Source organism: Lathyrus oleraceus, chromosome 3 (assembly GCF_024323335.1).
Source record: "Lathyrus oleraceus cultivar Zhongwan6 chromosome 3, CAAS_Psat_ZW6_1.0, whole genome shotgun sequence".
In the NCBI taxonomy this organism is placed as follows: Eukaryota; Viridiplantae; Streptophyta; class Magnoliopsida; order Fabales; family Fabaceae; genus Lathyrus; species Lathyrus oleraceus.
This window is the reverse complement of record NC_066581.1, coordinates 117,079,040-117,094,941: the sequence shown is the minus strand read 5'-3', so window position 1 is coordinate 117,094,941 and position 15,902 is coordinate 117,079,040. Positions and strand designations below refer to the sequence as shown.

General features: G+C 36.7%; 1 protein-coding gene across 1 annotated transcript; it reads right to left on the bottom strand.

The window, feature by feature from the left end:
• Positions 1–13,326: 13,326 nt before the first annotated feature.
• Positions 13,327–13,629, bottom strand: LOC127129971 (uncharacterized). Its single transcript, XM_051059063.1, has one exon. The coding sequence runs from the start codon at positions 13,627–13,629 to the stop codon at positions 13,327–13,329; it is 303 nt and encodes a 100-aa protein (XP_050915020.1).
• Positions 13,630–15,902: the final 2,273 nt, after the last annotated feature.

Below are 15,902 nucleotides of genomic sequence, written 5' to 3'. Positions count from 1 at the left end.
TGATATTAATAATATAATTAATTAACTAAATATTTAATAGATTATTTGATTAAATAATAAGTAATTAAATAATAATAATAATATAAACAAATAATTTAATAACTATCATTAGGTGTTAATAATAATAATAAAAAATATATATAACTTTGAAAGAATAGAAAATAAATAGAAATAAATGAATTGAAAGTAAATAAAATATTTAAATATTGTAAAATAATTAAACAACTATCATTAGGAATTAAACTATTTGATATATATATATATATATATATATATATATATATATATATATATATATATATATATATATATATATATATATATATATATATATATATATATATATATATATATATATATATATATATATATATATATATATATATTATAAGTATATATGTAAAAAATATATATAAAAAAAGAATAAGTCGACAAATAAAGAAAATGGGTTGGTAATGGGGAAGGCCCAAATCTGGGTGCTACTAGAAACAGATGGGGGTTTTAAATAGCAAAATGGTCTTTGGGCCCAACCTGGGTTGGCCCAAAACGAGACAGCAAGGCCCTAAAGGCCTGGTCAACCGTTGACCCCGTGAGGAGATGTCTGGGCTCTTAGATCTGGGGACTTTGACCTGGTCAGCAAATCAAGAGGAAGGCTTATGAGGGTGCACCACCATATGGTGGGGGATCCACACAGGATCCCCTGGTTGACTCAGAAGTTAACCACATGTGGCGCTAGAAGGAGGGGCCACTTGGCGCCCACGTGGCCATTCCAACCAACATATAAAAACAAACATTTGAGAGAGAGAGAGAGCCATTTGCTCACTTTCGTTCTCTCTCTTCAACTCAGAATAAAGTTGCTCTGCAACTTCTTCTTCTTCTCCGCCGCTCTCCTCACGACCAAACCTGCCGGAGAAGACGATGGCGGCCGGCCAACCGCGGCGACGCCGCTTTCTTCTCCGGTGACCTCCACATCTAAACCAAAAAAATAAAACACATATCCCACCTATTTTTTGCTCCTCTATCCAAATCTGACCCCCTTTTTTACAAAATATTTTTGGTTGTTCTGCTCGGATTCTCAAAAACGTGTATTTTGTTGTTTAGGGTTTGATGTTAAACAAATAATTTTGATAACTTCTTCTTGGATTTTCCAAAACGTCCTCTTTTTTTGTTAATTTGTTGTTGTTATATATATGATGAATGCTTAGGTTCTGAGATAACTTGTTAAGTTATCTTTTTTCCAGATTTTGTGGGATGTTTACTCTGTGGATTTAGAGTTGTTTGGATTGGATATTTGAACGTGTTCTTGGGCGTTCACTTTGGTTCACTGTGCAATATATCAATCTGTTCATTTTATCCATTGTTTTTCAGTTTTTCATAAGTGCTTATTTGATAAGCCCCTTTTTAATCTCTGAGTTGGCTTTGCAGGTTAAGTGAAGTGATGTTGATTGAAAAGAGGCCTGCGCCTGTTTTGGAGGTGTGAATTGGGGCGCTGCATCTTCAAACTCTTAGCTTTAGAAATGTCCTTGAAAAGTTGTTGTTCAACCTGCTGGGTTTACAACTTATTCAATTTTTTTCAAATTTATTTAGATGTACTCAGATCTTTTTCGATAATGTAATAGTGCACTTTTGGACTATGTAAACTTTTTTGGATTAATTGTGTAAGCTTTGGATTATTATGAATATTTTAGACTTTAAAATTTATTTGTGCAATTAATCTCTTTTTTTTAAAACACTTAAACTTTGTATTAATTATTTTACTTGTATTAAACCAAAACGCTTAAACTTGAACTCAAACTAAAAAATGGATTGGACCATACTAATCAAATTGGACTTTTAACTTGTACAACTTTAGCACATTAATATTAACCAAAATAAAATGTGACAAAAGGTCTAAAATAAAACATGCCACAAAAATATTGCAATTTCAAACTTTGATCATAAAAACCAACAAATACACATACATGTGGTAACTTGATCTAAACCAACATACGCATTCTTAAAAAAATGTAATTTTAGTTTAAGGATTTATGAATGGTTTAGAAACTTGGCACATATATTTGGGATATGAAAATGAGCTTAATATAATCATGTCTCTTAATACTTACTGATAATCGAATGGACTTTGGATCAGTGATGTAAAAAGATTTGAACCACACTTTGCAATATTAATCATGGACATGTTTATGTGAATGGACCTTTTTAGAAAAACTAAGAGTTCTCGTGGATAAACCAAAATGCCTTGTTAACCAAAAATGCACATACCATCCCATGCTTCAGTAATAGCATTAAGAGACAAATGCAGCAAATGTCTTCTTAATGATCTCAACAGATGAAAATGTCATTGAAGACTTGATGTCACCAAGGGCTGAGAAACCCTAAAGTAGAACCTATGTCTTAAGATAAAATTCAAGTCTTATAACATTGGGTAGTGAATGCTGGTTGAAGATTTTTCCTTACCCGGACAAAATTGGGGTATGACAGCTGCCCCTATTTAATTACCTCGAACCGGAAAGTAAGAATGACAGAAGTCTTCGAGCATTCACGGAGGGAGATAATTAAATACAAAAAGACCCAAATTTTGTCCTAGGAAATGCAAGGAAGAAAATACAGGAAGAAAATGCAGTGAAAAATGGTAAAAGACATTATCCTACAGTAAAATGGAACAGACGAGACTTTCTGGGAGTCGTCAGAACAGTATCTTGGACATCATAGTCGAGATATATTAGTAATGGAATGACATCCCTAGCTAAATCTCAAGACTTTTTCCAGGATGCTAGAATAGTATAAAGAAAACCTGGCATGAGACTCTTCATTTTGATGACTGGTACGACTGTGTGTTTTTTAATTTTCTGTTTGGTAGGAAAACCATTTATGAATGATTTATATAGTGCATGTTAGAATGCAAATGGATAATTAGATATGCCCCGGTTAAGACATTTTTGCTTTGGGGTATGATGCCAATAGTGTGGACTTTTGTTATTGGGGTGATCAATGAAGATCAAACTTTGATGCCCCTATTAGGTGGTTTTGGGAATATATTTGGGTTGCTCCAAGTCACTGAAGGGTTCAGACTTCTCAACACGCGATACTCCATCCCTGATTTATCAATGTTTCTGCTGGAAACTTAATGGAGCCTTGCCCCAGTATGGCTATACCATGAGTACATTTATGAGAGGCGTGAATTAGTAGTTGAAAGGAACATAACTATCTGCAAACAGTCCTACACCTTTATGAAAAACAAGAATGAATCTTGGAGACTAAAGGATTCGTCCGCTTACTATTTCAAAAGCAATTTTACCACTTTACTCAAACATGTGTTTTATTTTCTCCAATAATTTTTTAAAAGTGATGTTTATCAAAAATAAAAGGTGTTTTGCAAACAAACAGATAAAATACAAAAAATGATTCGGGCACATTTTTGTTGAGAAAATTTCTCTTTTATTGATTTGACCCTTAAATGGGAGATTGTACATAAAGATGAAATTCCTTAATGAGGTAATTGCTGTGCATAGAAACAAAATGGCAATGAAAATTGAGTTCTTATCGAGTTTCCACACTGCTATGATCCTTATGTCTTTGATAATCCTCACACTTTGCTTTTGAAAAGTGAGGTAGATTGATCCTTTGTCTTCGAGGGGTATGTCAAATATCTGTAAGTACAACTTTTTGCCTTGGAATTAATCCCTAACTTTTGCCTGGACCGCCCTTTCAGGTTTTTGATCCACCGGGATACCCTTTTTTGCTTGAATCGCCCTTTCGGGTTTTCAACTCAGCGGGTCAATTCTTTTATTTTTATCCCTAATTTTTTTCCTGGATCGCCCTTTCGGGTTTTCAATACACCGGAATAGCCATTTTTTTGCCTAAATCGCCCTTTCAGGTTTTCGATTTAGCGGCTTTTATTATTCCACTTTTTTAGGTGAAGTACTTTTTAACAACACCAGTGTTTGTGGGAAGTGGAAACTCATCACCATCCATAGTTGCTAGAATCAGAGTACCTCCGGAAAAGGCTCTAACCACCACAAATGGACCTTCATAATTTGGTGTCCATTTCCCTTTGGAGTCCTTGTGAATGGGTAAGATTTTCTTCAGCACTAAATCTCCCTCTTGAAACACCCTAGGACGAACTATCTTGTCAAATGCCTTCTTAAGACACCTCTGATAGAGTTGACCGTGACCTAACACTTTCAAGTGTTTCTCCTCAATAAGGTTGAGCTCGTCGTACCTTGATTGAACCCATTCTGCCTCATCTAGCGTAGCCTCCATCAAGACTCTCATCGAGGGGATCTCTACTTCTATAAGGAGAACTGCTTCTATGCCGTATACCAAGGAGTAAGGGGTTGCCCCTGTTGAAGTTTGTACCGACGTGTGATAGCCATGTAACGCAAAAGGTAACATATCATGCCAATCCTTGTACGTGACAACCATCTTTTGGATGTCTTTCTTGATATTTTTATTCGCAGCTTCAACGGCCCCATTCATCTTAGGTCGATATGGTGATGAGTTGTGATGCTCGATTTTGAACGTTGCGCATAACTCGTCCATGGTCTTGTTGTTGAGATTAGACCCATTATCAGGGATGATCTTGTGGGGAATCCCATATCGACATATGATGTTATTTTTTAAGAAACGGGTGACTACGTGCTTGGTGACATTCGCATAAGATGCGGCTTCCACCCATTTGGTAAAGTAATCTATGGCCACCAATATAAATCTGTGTCCATTAGATGCTTTGGGTTCTATCATTCCAATCATGTTGATGCCCCACATAGAGAAACGCCAAGGTGATGCTATGACATTCAGCGGGGTAGGCGGTACATGTATTTTGCCAGCATAGATTTGGCATTTGTGGCATGCTCTGGTGTAATGATAACAGTCGGCTTCCATCGTCAACTAGTAGTAACCTACCCTTAGGATTTTCTTTGCCATGGCATGCCCATTGGCGTGCGTACCAAAAGACCCTTCGTGTATGTCCCTCATAAGCTGATCAGCTTCATGTTTGTTCACACACCTTAATAAAACCATGTCATAGTTTTGCTTGTACAACACCTCTCCGTTCAAGAGGAACTTTAATGCCATCCTCTGGAGGGTCCTTTTGTCAAGGCTGGAAGCCTCTTCCGGATATTCCCGCTTCTCCAGATACTATTTGATATTAAAGAACTAGGGTTTACCATCTAGCTCTTCTGTTGTCGTCAGGCAATGAGCAGGTTCGTCAAAACGCCTAATTTCAATATGAGGTTGATGGTTGGGCCATATTAATTTGTACATGGAAGCCAAAGTTGCTAAGGCATCTGCCATCTGATTCTCTTCTCAAGGAATATGAGAGAAAGTGATTTCGTCGAACTTTAGGAGTAGCTTCAGCACGTAATCCCGGTATGGAATTAGGTTAGTATACCCTATTTCCCAATCGCCTCTAATCTGATGTATGACTAGAGCGGAGTCCCCGAATACTTCTAGTATCTTGATCTTGAACTCAATAGCTTCTTCCAACCCTAGTATGCAAGCTTCATATTCGACCATGTTATTTGTGCAGGTAAAGCAGAGCTTTGCGGTGAATGGTAGATGGAAATTCCTGGGAGACATTAGTACTGCCCCAATTCCATGGCCTATTGCATTTGAGGCGCCATCAAACAAGAGCGTCCAACCTGCTTTTGGCTTAAGACTTTCCTCTAGTTCGGAGTCTTCAGCATCCTTAACAGCCATGATGTTCTCATCTGGGAAGTCGAACTTCAAAGATTGGTAATCCTCCAGTGGTTGGTGAGCAAGATGGTCTGCTAATATGCTTCCTTTAATCGCCTTTTGCGCAACATATTGGATATCGTATTCTAACAACAACATCTGCCATCGGGAAATTCTACCAGTGAGAGCTGGTTTCTGGAATATGTACTTGATGGGATCCATTTTAGATACCAACCAAGTCGTGTGAGTTAGCATGTACTGCCTGAGACGCTTAGCGGCCCATGCGAGTGCACAATAAGTATTCTCGAGTAATGAATATCTGGTCTCACAATCATTAAATTTCTTGCTCAAATAATAGATGGCATACTCTTTTCTACCAGTCTTATCTTGTGGTCCTAATACACAACCCATGGACTCGTCGAGCACGGTTAGATACATGATGAGAGGTCTCCCTTCTGCAGGGGGCATCAGAATCGGTGGCTCTTGCAAGTATTCTTTACTTTTATCGAAGGCTATTTGATAGTCATCGTTCCACTCTACGCCTTGATTCTTCCTCAGAAGCTTAAATATTGGTTTACATGTTGTAGTAAGGTGAGAGATAAATCTGGCGATGTAATTTAGCCTTCCCAAGAAACCATGAACCTCCTTCTCAGTCCTTGGTGCAGGCATGTTCTGAATGGCTCGAACCTTGTCAGGATCTACTTCAATTCCTTTTTGGCTTACAATAAAGCCTAAAAGCTTCCCAGATCAAACCCCAAATGTGCATTTGTTGGGATTAAGTCTCAACCTAAACTTCCTCAAACGAGCAAACAGTTTCCCTGGGTTAGTGATATGTTCTTCTTCTGTCTGGGATTTGGCAATCATGTCATTGACATACACCTCAATCTCTTCATGAATCATGTCATGAAAGAGAGTCACCATGGCACGTTGATATGTTGCCCCAGCGTTCTTTAATCCAAACGACATTACTTTGTAACAAAAGGTGCCCCAAGGGGTAATGAACGTGGTCTTCTCCATGTCTTCGGGATCCATTTTAATTTGGTTGTATCCAGAGAAACCATCCATAAAGGAAACTACAGAGAACTGAACTGTGTTATCCACCAATACATCAATGTGAGGTAATGGGAAATCGTCTTTTGGATTGGCTCTGTTTAAGTCTCGGTAGTCTACACACATGCGGACTTTTCCATCTTTCTTTGGCACCGGTACAATGTTGGCAACCCATTGTGGGTACTTAGCGACTTCCAGGAAACCAGCGTCAAACTTCTTTCTCACCTCTTCTCTGATCTTGAGAGCCATATCAGGTCGAGTTCTTCTTAGCTTTTGTTTGACAGCGGGGCATTCTTCTTTAAGGGGAAGCTTATGGGTCACGATATCAGTGTCTAATCCGGGCATGTCTTGGTATGACCAAGAAAACATGTCGTCATATTCGTGGGGTTCATAATTCATTTGAGTGGGGTTCAATACGTGACTTGCATAGTGGATCACATGCAGGAGCTTCACCTTTCGTTGCCCTAATACTGCCCCTACGACATTATCACTTGCATCACACATGATCTCAAAAGGGAGAGACCAATCATGGGCAATAACTATGGGGGCAGACACAAGTTCCTTCTTCAGGGTCTCGAAGGCTTCGTTGCATTTTTCGTAAAAAAGGAAAAGTGTGTCTTTCACCAGTAGGCTAGTTAGTGGTTTTACGATCTTGGAGAAGTTTCTTATGAACCTGCGGTAGAACCCCGCAATCCCAAGAAGCTTCATATGCCTTTTTCATTCACCGGTGGTTGTTGTAGCGGCAAATTCATGATCATCAAGCTATGGATAAGCTAGAGATCAAATAACAAGAGTCGCCACCGCGCTTTTATTGTTTCCAAGGGAAAAGGGAAAAAGCACGAACAAAACCCAAAAAGTAAGAAGTTTTCAAATCAAAACTAGTAAAATGTTAGAGATTACAGGTAAGGGGGTTGGTTACACAGAGGGAAGGTGTTAGCACCCAAAGTGTCCTAGGTACTCCTAGGGAGCCCTTTTTGTGTGCATATGTATTTGGTACATAGTGATGTTTACAAACAAATAGAATAAGGGGATGAGAAAAGAATTTATTAATTATATTTTTGTGTTTGACAAGACCTTCGGACTTGTGCCTACGTACCAAGATAAAAATGAGGGATCAAAACCTCGTAGTTCGTGATACAAATTTCAAAGTGGATGCATTGCTTTTAACAAAAATTAAGTTTTAAAGGCACAAAGGCCTAAAAATGGTTTGAATGAGTTAGTTCTTTTTTTCTTTTTGAAAGTTTAAGTCAAGTATAGTTAAGTTTATTTACAAGTTTGATTTAAGAAAAGAAGTTTGAAAATGCAATGGCATAAGGCCAAAGTTTTTATCCTTTTTTACAAAGTGGTCAAAGTTTAGAACAAAATAAGTTCAATCAAAGAAGATTTTGAAAAGGGAGGGAGAGATTTTGAAATTAAAGAAATAGGGAGAAGATGAAGAGACTTTCCTATGTACAAAATTAAAAGTTTAGAGTTGAAAAGATTTGATCAAATGGGTAGCAATCCAATAGACAAGAATGTTAATAGAAACCCAGAGTTCCCTTGGACTTTTAGAATCAAGCAACACACAAATGCACAATTATCTTATTTTGAAGAGCAAGGCATCAAATAAAGATGGCCACATCCAAGCTTATCCATTCCATGATCTTCTTCAAGGTAGCCCATATAACAAATGAATTCCATAAGTCACAGGATCAAAATAACAGCTTCACAATGATTATGTTGCAGATGAACTCAGAAGGATCTTGAATGATGTATCAGATGAAGTTTCAAATTGCAAGCACTTGGTTTCTTAATAAGTTGGCATTGGTCAAATCCTTTAGCATAGGAATGTTACCTAAATTCTAAGTCCATTTTTCCAAGATCAAGCCAACAGTCCACACAAAAGTTTTTTAGGGTTTGTGTTGTTATTATGTACATTAATGGTCAAAGACCACACAAATAAACAAAATATATCACACAATATGGTCCAAGTTGACAAAGTGAAAATTGCATTAACATAAACAATTAGAATGATATGAACAATGGCAAATGTATAAAAGCTAGAATTAAATGGCATTAAAGTAAATGGCTTGAAATTAAAAGTTAGTAGTTAATGAGTTAGAAGTTAGTATTGTTTTGATTTTGCTTTTCATTCTTAGACATTCTTTGGAGAACACTCAACCCACTTATTACAAGCATGGATCCTTGAACCAAGACATCTTCCAAAGGAAGGAAAAAAGGCCTAGTTTCCACACAATACCATGAAAGACGGGAGACTTACAATCTCACTAACTAGAATACTATGCCTTTTATGTCACAAATTTAGCGCTATGTTAAGCAATCGTAATTGGACTTATGTAGAAGTCACAACTATCTGAGGTCAGGCAATAGAATTTTGGTGTTAATGCATGTTAGAGACATAGTATTATAAACTATGCTCATGAAACATACCACACACAAAAAGAAAATGCAAAAGGTGTAGCCTAATCTCATCCATACTCATGTTATTTTTTCAATCAACTAGCATTAGGACTTTGAGATATCATAAGTCAAATGAGATGAATGCATAAAGAAAGGGAATGGGATGAAGAGGGAGGGGAATAGATCAAAACACAAATTGATCAAAGGAGGACTTTTACCAAATTAATATCATCCTTTCATTTTGGGAGATGGAATGTACATTCCATCAATCCCCTAAATCCAATGATATTAACTCAACAAAGTCAAATCAACCTTGACCAAGGCCCAACAACAATAGTCAAACATAAACAAGTCATCACAATTGGTCAATAAAATTATTTGGCATTTATTCCAATTAAAAATACTAAAATAAGGCATTTAAATTAAATATGGTTTGTCAAATTCCTAAAACCTCATCAAAATACCAAAGAAATGGCCATGAGATTTATCATACGTCAAACAAGGTCAAAGGACCTTGGAGAAAATTTTTCAGAATTTTAAAAGACTTAAAAGTATTTTTAAACAATTAAAAACAAATGAAAAATTAATTAAATCATGAAAATATTAATAATGATCAAAAAATAATTTTAATTCAGAATATGAAAGAGGAAAATATTTGAATTTTTTTGGTGAAACTCTCATATTTTTTGGATCAATATTAAAATTAATATGAATTAATGAAAATCAAAGGAATTAAAATAAAAAACAGAAAATCAAAAAAGCGTGGACCACTTGATCTGCCTCATTAATTGAGGTGGAAATTCAAGTGGTTGAGCGCGCGCGGTTCACCATGCACTTGAGTCAATTGTCCACACACATGGTAATCAACATGTACGCTCGTGATTAAAACATTTCAGCTGGATCCTATGGTTGTGAGAGATGCCAACACATCGCCGGAGTTGTAGCTCCGGTCTTCTTCTCCGGTGGACCTCACCGGACTGGTCCACCTTCAACCATCACCAGAATAAAAAAGGAGGACATGATCTGAAAGGAAAAATGGCGTAGATCATGAATATCACCTCAATTTTAACTAACTCCAAGTATATTGAGAGATACATGGAGTTGAAATTTGAGGTACATGAACTGAGTTGCTTCGATTTGGCCTCAAAGCAACTCAATCTTCTTGCCTATATTGGTAGGACTTCAGACAACCAAAGAATCAAGAGAATTGAGCAAGATTGAGAGAGAATCGAAGAGATGAAAAATTCTAAAAAATACCTTCAATGTAGGTCTGGATTCAACTGTTCTTGCCTTGGCTCATGCTTGATCTCAGTCCAAATGCTTGCAGAAGTAGAATGGAATGCACAAAAGGTCTTCGATCCCTGGAGTTTTGAATCTCAAAATAGTGAGAATTCAAACTCATTTTCAAGTGAAATTCTCAGGATTATCCTTTGGAATGAGAGGGTTATAGGTTTGGGATCAAAGCTGACGCGAATGTGTGTGAAATTCTGAGCATATGGAGCTCTATTTAGAGCCTATCTAATTGATACTTGCGCACTTGAAGTGAACTTCCAAAATTAGCAATGTGTGATGCATGAGTGCATGGGAGTGTACATGCCCATGAAATCACTCCATATGATCCATAATTGAGTGTAAGCAAGGGTGAAGTCATGTTGGAATGCTAGGCAATTGTGGATGGATGTTTGCAGTTCAATCTTGCCAAATGATGATGCAATGTTCAAGCCATGCGCAGTCTATTCAATTCTTATCAAAAATGGATGAATTTGGACTTTTTAGAAAGGTGAGATCAAGAGGAACAACTTTAATGTTCAACACTTTTTCATTTGTATAATGATGAATTTTGTATAATGATGAATTTTGAGGTGGAAGTTTGGAAATTTTAACATATAACAAATTTTTCTAAGTGTCAAGCCATATGTCTCAATATTCCACCTTGCTTAACTTTTTATGTGAGCTTCAAATGGGAAAAGTGTCTTCATTAAAGTTTTATATCTCTCAAAGAACTTCAACATGGTCACCAATTTCATGTCATTTGGATTTGAAATGATATAGTTATGCATTTTTGAAGTTTGGAAAGATCACTTGATCAATGGTATAGGTCAAAAGTGACCTATAATGTAGCCTCATATCACATGCTCATAAAAGTTTAATTAGCTCTAACTCCAAGCATAAAAGTTGAAGTAGACATCTTCAATTTGATTGTGCAACTTGGAAATCTTTCATCTCATAAAAATTGAACAAGTTATGGCCTTAGGAAGTTGACTTTCAAATTAGGGTTTAGACAAAATGACCTATAATGTTTCAACATAGAAAATGATTTTCCAAGCAAAACTAGCTCTAGGTATCAACATGAATGTTGTTTGAAATGTCATTTAGAGTAACTTTTATATTTTAATAATTTTCATATGGTGAAAATTGTAGGAGATAGGGTCTAGGGAGACCCAATTTTGATCAGATAAATTCATCTGGCCAACCACCATCAATCAACTTGCTAATCTTCAATTCTCTTGACTTTATAGGCTCATGGTAGATTATATATGCATAAGATGATGAATTTTGAAGTTTCCCTTAATAAATTTGATCAATTGGTGAGATAGCTTGTTGGAGAAGTTACTCAAGATACCCAGTCAAGCTAGGGTTTCCAAGGCAAATCACCCTTAAACTCTTTAAGAGAACTTGATCAATATAACATGTAGAGGTCATTGGGACTCATATATGATTCTCATAACCATTCTTTAATAAATTCATGGTTGTGCTCTTTGTCATGAGGGTCTCAAACCCTAGATATGAAATTGATAGATAAATATAGATCATGCCCTACCTACAAAAGAGTTAGGCAAATGCAAAGGCATATTTTTGGTATTTTGGTTAGTAAAATGATAATATACAAGTATGATACAATCACAAAGTGCTTGGTGATCTCTCCCCAAACAAACCCAATGAAGGAGGGGTAAGGAGGATGCCAAGGTATGATCCCAATGCTAATGCTTATGATGAAATTGCATGAGGGATCTTAGGGTCAAATTTTGTGTCTTACAGTGGTAAATTAGCTATTACCTCCACTTTTGCTATGTCCACTTCGATGCCTCGGTTGGAAATCTTGTGTCCCAATACTATCCCTTCACGTACCATGAAATGGAACTTCTCGCAATTCAGGATCAAACTTTTTTGTTGACATCTTTCTAACACAAGGGACAAGTTAGTTAAACATTTATCAAAATAAGAACCGAATACTGAAAAGTCATCCATAAATACTTCCATATGATTTTTGATCATGTCAGCAAAGATTGATGTCATACACCTTTGAAAAGTGGCAGGTGCGTTGCACAATCCTAATGGCATTCTTGTATAAGCGAAAACACCATAAGGGCATGTGAAGGCGGTCTTCTCTTGATCTTCAAGGGCCATAACAATCTGATTGTATCCCAAGTACCTATCAAGGAAACAATAGTAGTCATGACCGGCTAACCTTTCCAGTATTTGATCAATGAATGGTAACGGAAAGTGGTCTTTTCGTGTTGCCATATTCAGTCTCCTGTAATCTACGCACACTCTCCAACCTATAACAGTTCTGGTTGGAATTAACTCATTCTTCTCATTTTTAATCATCGTAATTCCCCCTTTTTTTGGTACCACATGGAATGGACTTATCCATGAGTTGTCGGAGATAGGGTAAATTAATCCCGCATCCAACAATTTTACAACCTCTTTGCGTACCACTTCTTTCATGGTTGGGTTAAGTCTTCGTTGTGATTGCACCACTAGCTTGTGATCATCTTCCATTAAGATCTTGTGCATGCAAACTATCGGGCTTATACCTTTCAAATCCTCGATTGCCCATCCAATTACACCCTTGTATTTTTTTAGCACTTGAATGAGTTCTGCTTCTTGGACACTTTGTAAACTGGCATTGATAATAGCTGGGCATTTTTTTTCAGTATCTAGAAATACATACTTCAGATTTGCTGGTAACTATTTCAGATCTGCCCCTGTTTTGGGTTCTTGAGTGATATCTGATGGTGGAGGTGGTCTTAAATCTTCCCACCGGTATGGTTTAGATCTAATCCATTCAATTTGTTTTTCCATCATAGCGAGCACTTCAGAATTCCCCCCATCTTTATCACTTTCGAAAATCGATAAACTCAAAACACGTTCTAACGGTGATTGGGGCATTTTCTTTTCAATTTCTTGAGCAATTACCTAATCTATCATCTCTACAATGTGTCTTGTGCCAATATTATCTTTGTATTGCATCTTGTTCCACACATCAACTTTTAGCTCTTCATCATAGACTTTGAGGGTCATTGTTCCTTCCTCTATGTCTATCATGCATCGTCCTGTCTTTAAAAATGGCATGTCAAATATGAGAGGAATATTCTCATATTCGGGCATTTCCAGAATGACGAAGTCAATTGGAAAAAAAAACTTTTCAATCTTTACTGGAACGTCTTCCACTATTCCATATGGTCGCCTAACAGAGAGATCAGTAAACTGAAGCGTCATTTGAGTGTCCTGAACGGTGCCAATGCCTAATTTCTTGTAGATGGATAGTGGAATCAAACTCACACTTTCTCCCAAGTCAATCAGAGCCTTCTTGAATTTTCTATCACCAATAGTGCAAGGAATAGTAACCGATCCCCTATCTTTCTTTTTCACTGGGATTTTCATACCTTGAAGAATGACACCACATGTTTTAGTTAGGATGATCGGGTCTATATCAGTGGAGCGCTTTTTGGAGATGATGTCTTTCATGAACTTGGCATATGTTGACATTTGTTCTAGCGCCTCAGAAAATGAAATATTTATTTCAAGCTTTTTGAACATTTCTAAGAACCTCTCAATTTTTTTTCATGTTGATCTTTCTTCTTCTGACTCGGAGGGTAAGGGAGTTTGATGAATGGTTTAGGAACTTTTTCTTTCTCCTGGACAGGTAGCAGTACTACTTCTTCATCTTGGTTCTTGGTTTCCTTGATTTCTAAATCCACTTCTAATAATCCATCTTCCTCTATACTGTTTTCTTTCGTTGACTTTCCACTTCTGGTTATGACAATATTAACATTGTTATGTTCCCACGAATTTTCCCCCATACCACTGGGTAAGGTGCCCAAAGCTTGAAAATTTGAAGCTAACTGTTGTGTTATCTGACCCATTTGGACTTCAAGATTTTTTATGGAGGCAATGGTGTTTTTCTGATTGGTTCTAGTTTATTCTTGAAACTGCATACTGTGGGCGGCTAATTTTTCAATGGCAATCTCCCATTCTGCCTTTTTAGGTGCTTGTTGTTGTTGTTGTTGTTGATACTGTGTCTGATATTATCCTGTACCCTGTTGTGGAACATTCCCTTTCTGATCCTTCTTGGAGAAATTAAGATGATTCTTCCAACCTAGGTTGTAAGTGTTGGAGTAGGGATTATTCTGCTTTAAGAATTTGATCTCTTCAATTTGTTGGGGGATAGCAAAGCAATAAGCCGTGTGATGAGGTCCATTACAAATTTCACAAGTGATGGCCTAAGCCGGTTGAACTTGAGCTATATGTTGAGTACCTATATTCATAGCTTTTAATTTCTTTTCTACTTCGACAACAACTGTGTCTTCTAGACGAATTTTATTTGCTTCCAATTTTAGATCAATTACCCCTTCCGGATGGCTAGTACACCTATAGTATAATTCTAGATGCTCATTGGCAGTTATTGCTTCAATAATCCTTTTAATACCGGTGGCTGTTGAGAAGTTTGTTGAGCCATCATCTGCTGTATCGATCAATTGTTTTATCTATATTTTCAGCCTATTAACGAACATCTGCATTTGTTCAGTCTGATCCATATTATGAGTTAGACACGCTACTAAGACCCTTTTGAATATTTTGTAGACATCTCTCAATGATTCACCAACCTTCTATTTGAAATTCAGGATTTTATACTTTTTTCTCAGGAATACTGATGTTGGAAAGTACTCATTTAAGAATGTAGTTTCCATCTCTTCCCATGATGTGATACTGCCGGCTAGGAGAGAGTAGAATCATTGTTCTGCATCTTCAACTAAAGTGAATGGGAACATTCTCAATATTTTTGCTTCATCAGTATGGCCATCAATTTTCAAAGTGGTGCTCATGGTCAGAAATCTTTGTAGGTGTTTGTTGGCATCTTCATTAACCTTTCCGGTAAAAGGTTTTCTCTCTAATTGATTGATTATTCTAGGATGTAGTTGAAAATTTGTCGCATTTACCGGTTAGTTGACAATGGTCAGACGATCATCCAGTGCGTTTGCACCTCCATAATCACCTAGGAGTCTTTCCGGAGGTGGAATTAAAGGATTATCAGCCATTGGTTCTTCTTCGAAATCAGAGTGATCAGAGGTACCCTCTTCTTTGGAATCCACTCGTGCGTTCCTGCGTCTTCGTTGAAGGGTTCTCTCGATTTCTGCGTCAAAAAGAAATTCAGCTGAGGGTTCTCCTCGCATACACAAATTAGTAAATTATACTATATAAATGACAGAAAAATAATTTTATTGCATAGCAACAAAATTTTAATTGAACTTTAAAATTAAACTCTATATTTTGGCAGTCCCCGGCGACGGCGCCAAAAACTTGATCGGAAAAATAGCAAGTGTATTATTTTACCTATTATAGTAATAAAGGGGAAATTCCTAGAATGTCGATCTCAAGGACTGCAAGTTAATATTGAGTTCAATTAAACAAAAATTATAATAAGGGTTTAAACTTCAAAATTATAAAAATAAAGGCAAAAGAAAATAATAATGAAAAATAAGGATTTGCAA

Excerpts from the sequence above, each read along its gene's own strand:
- LOC127129971 (XM_051059063.1), bottom strand. The coding sequence starts at position 13,629 with ATGACGCTTCAGTTTACTGATCTCTCTGTTAGGCGACCATATGGAATA.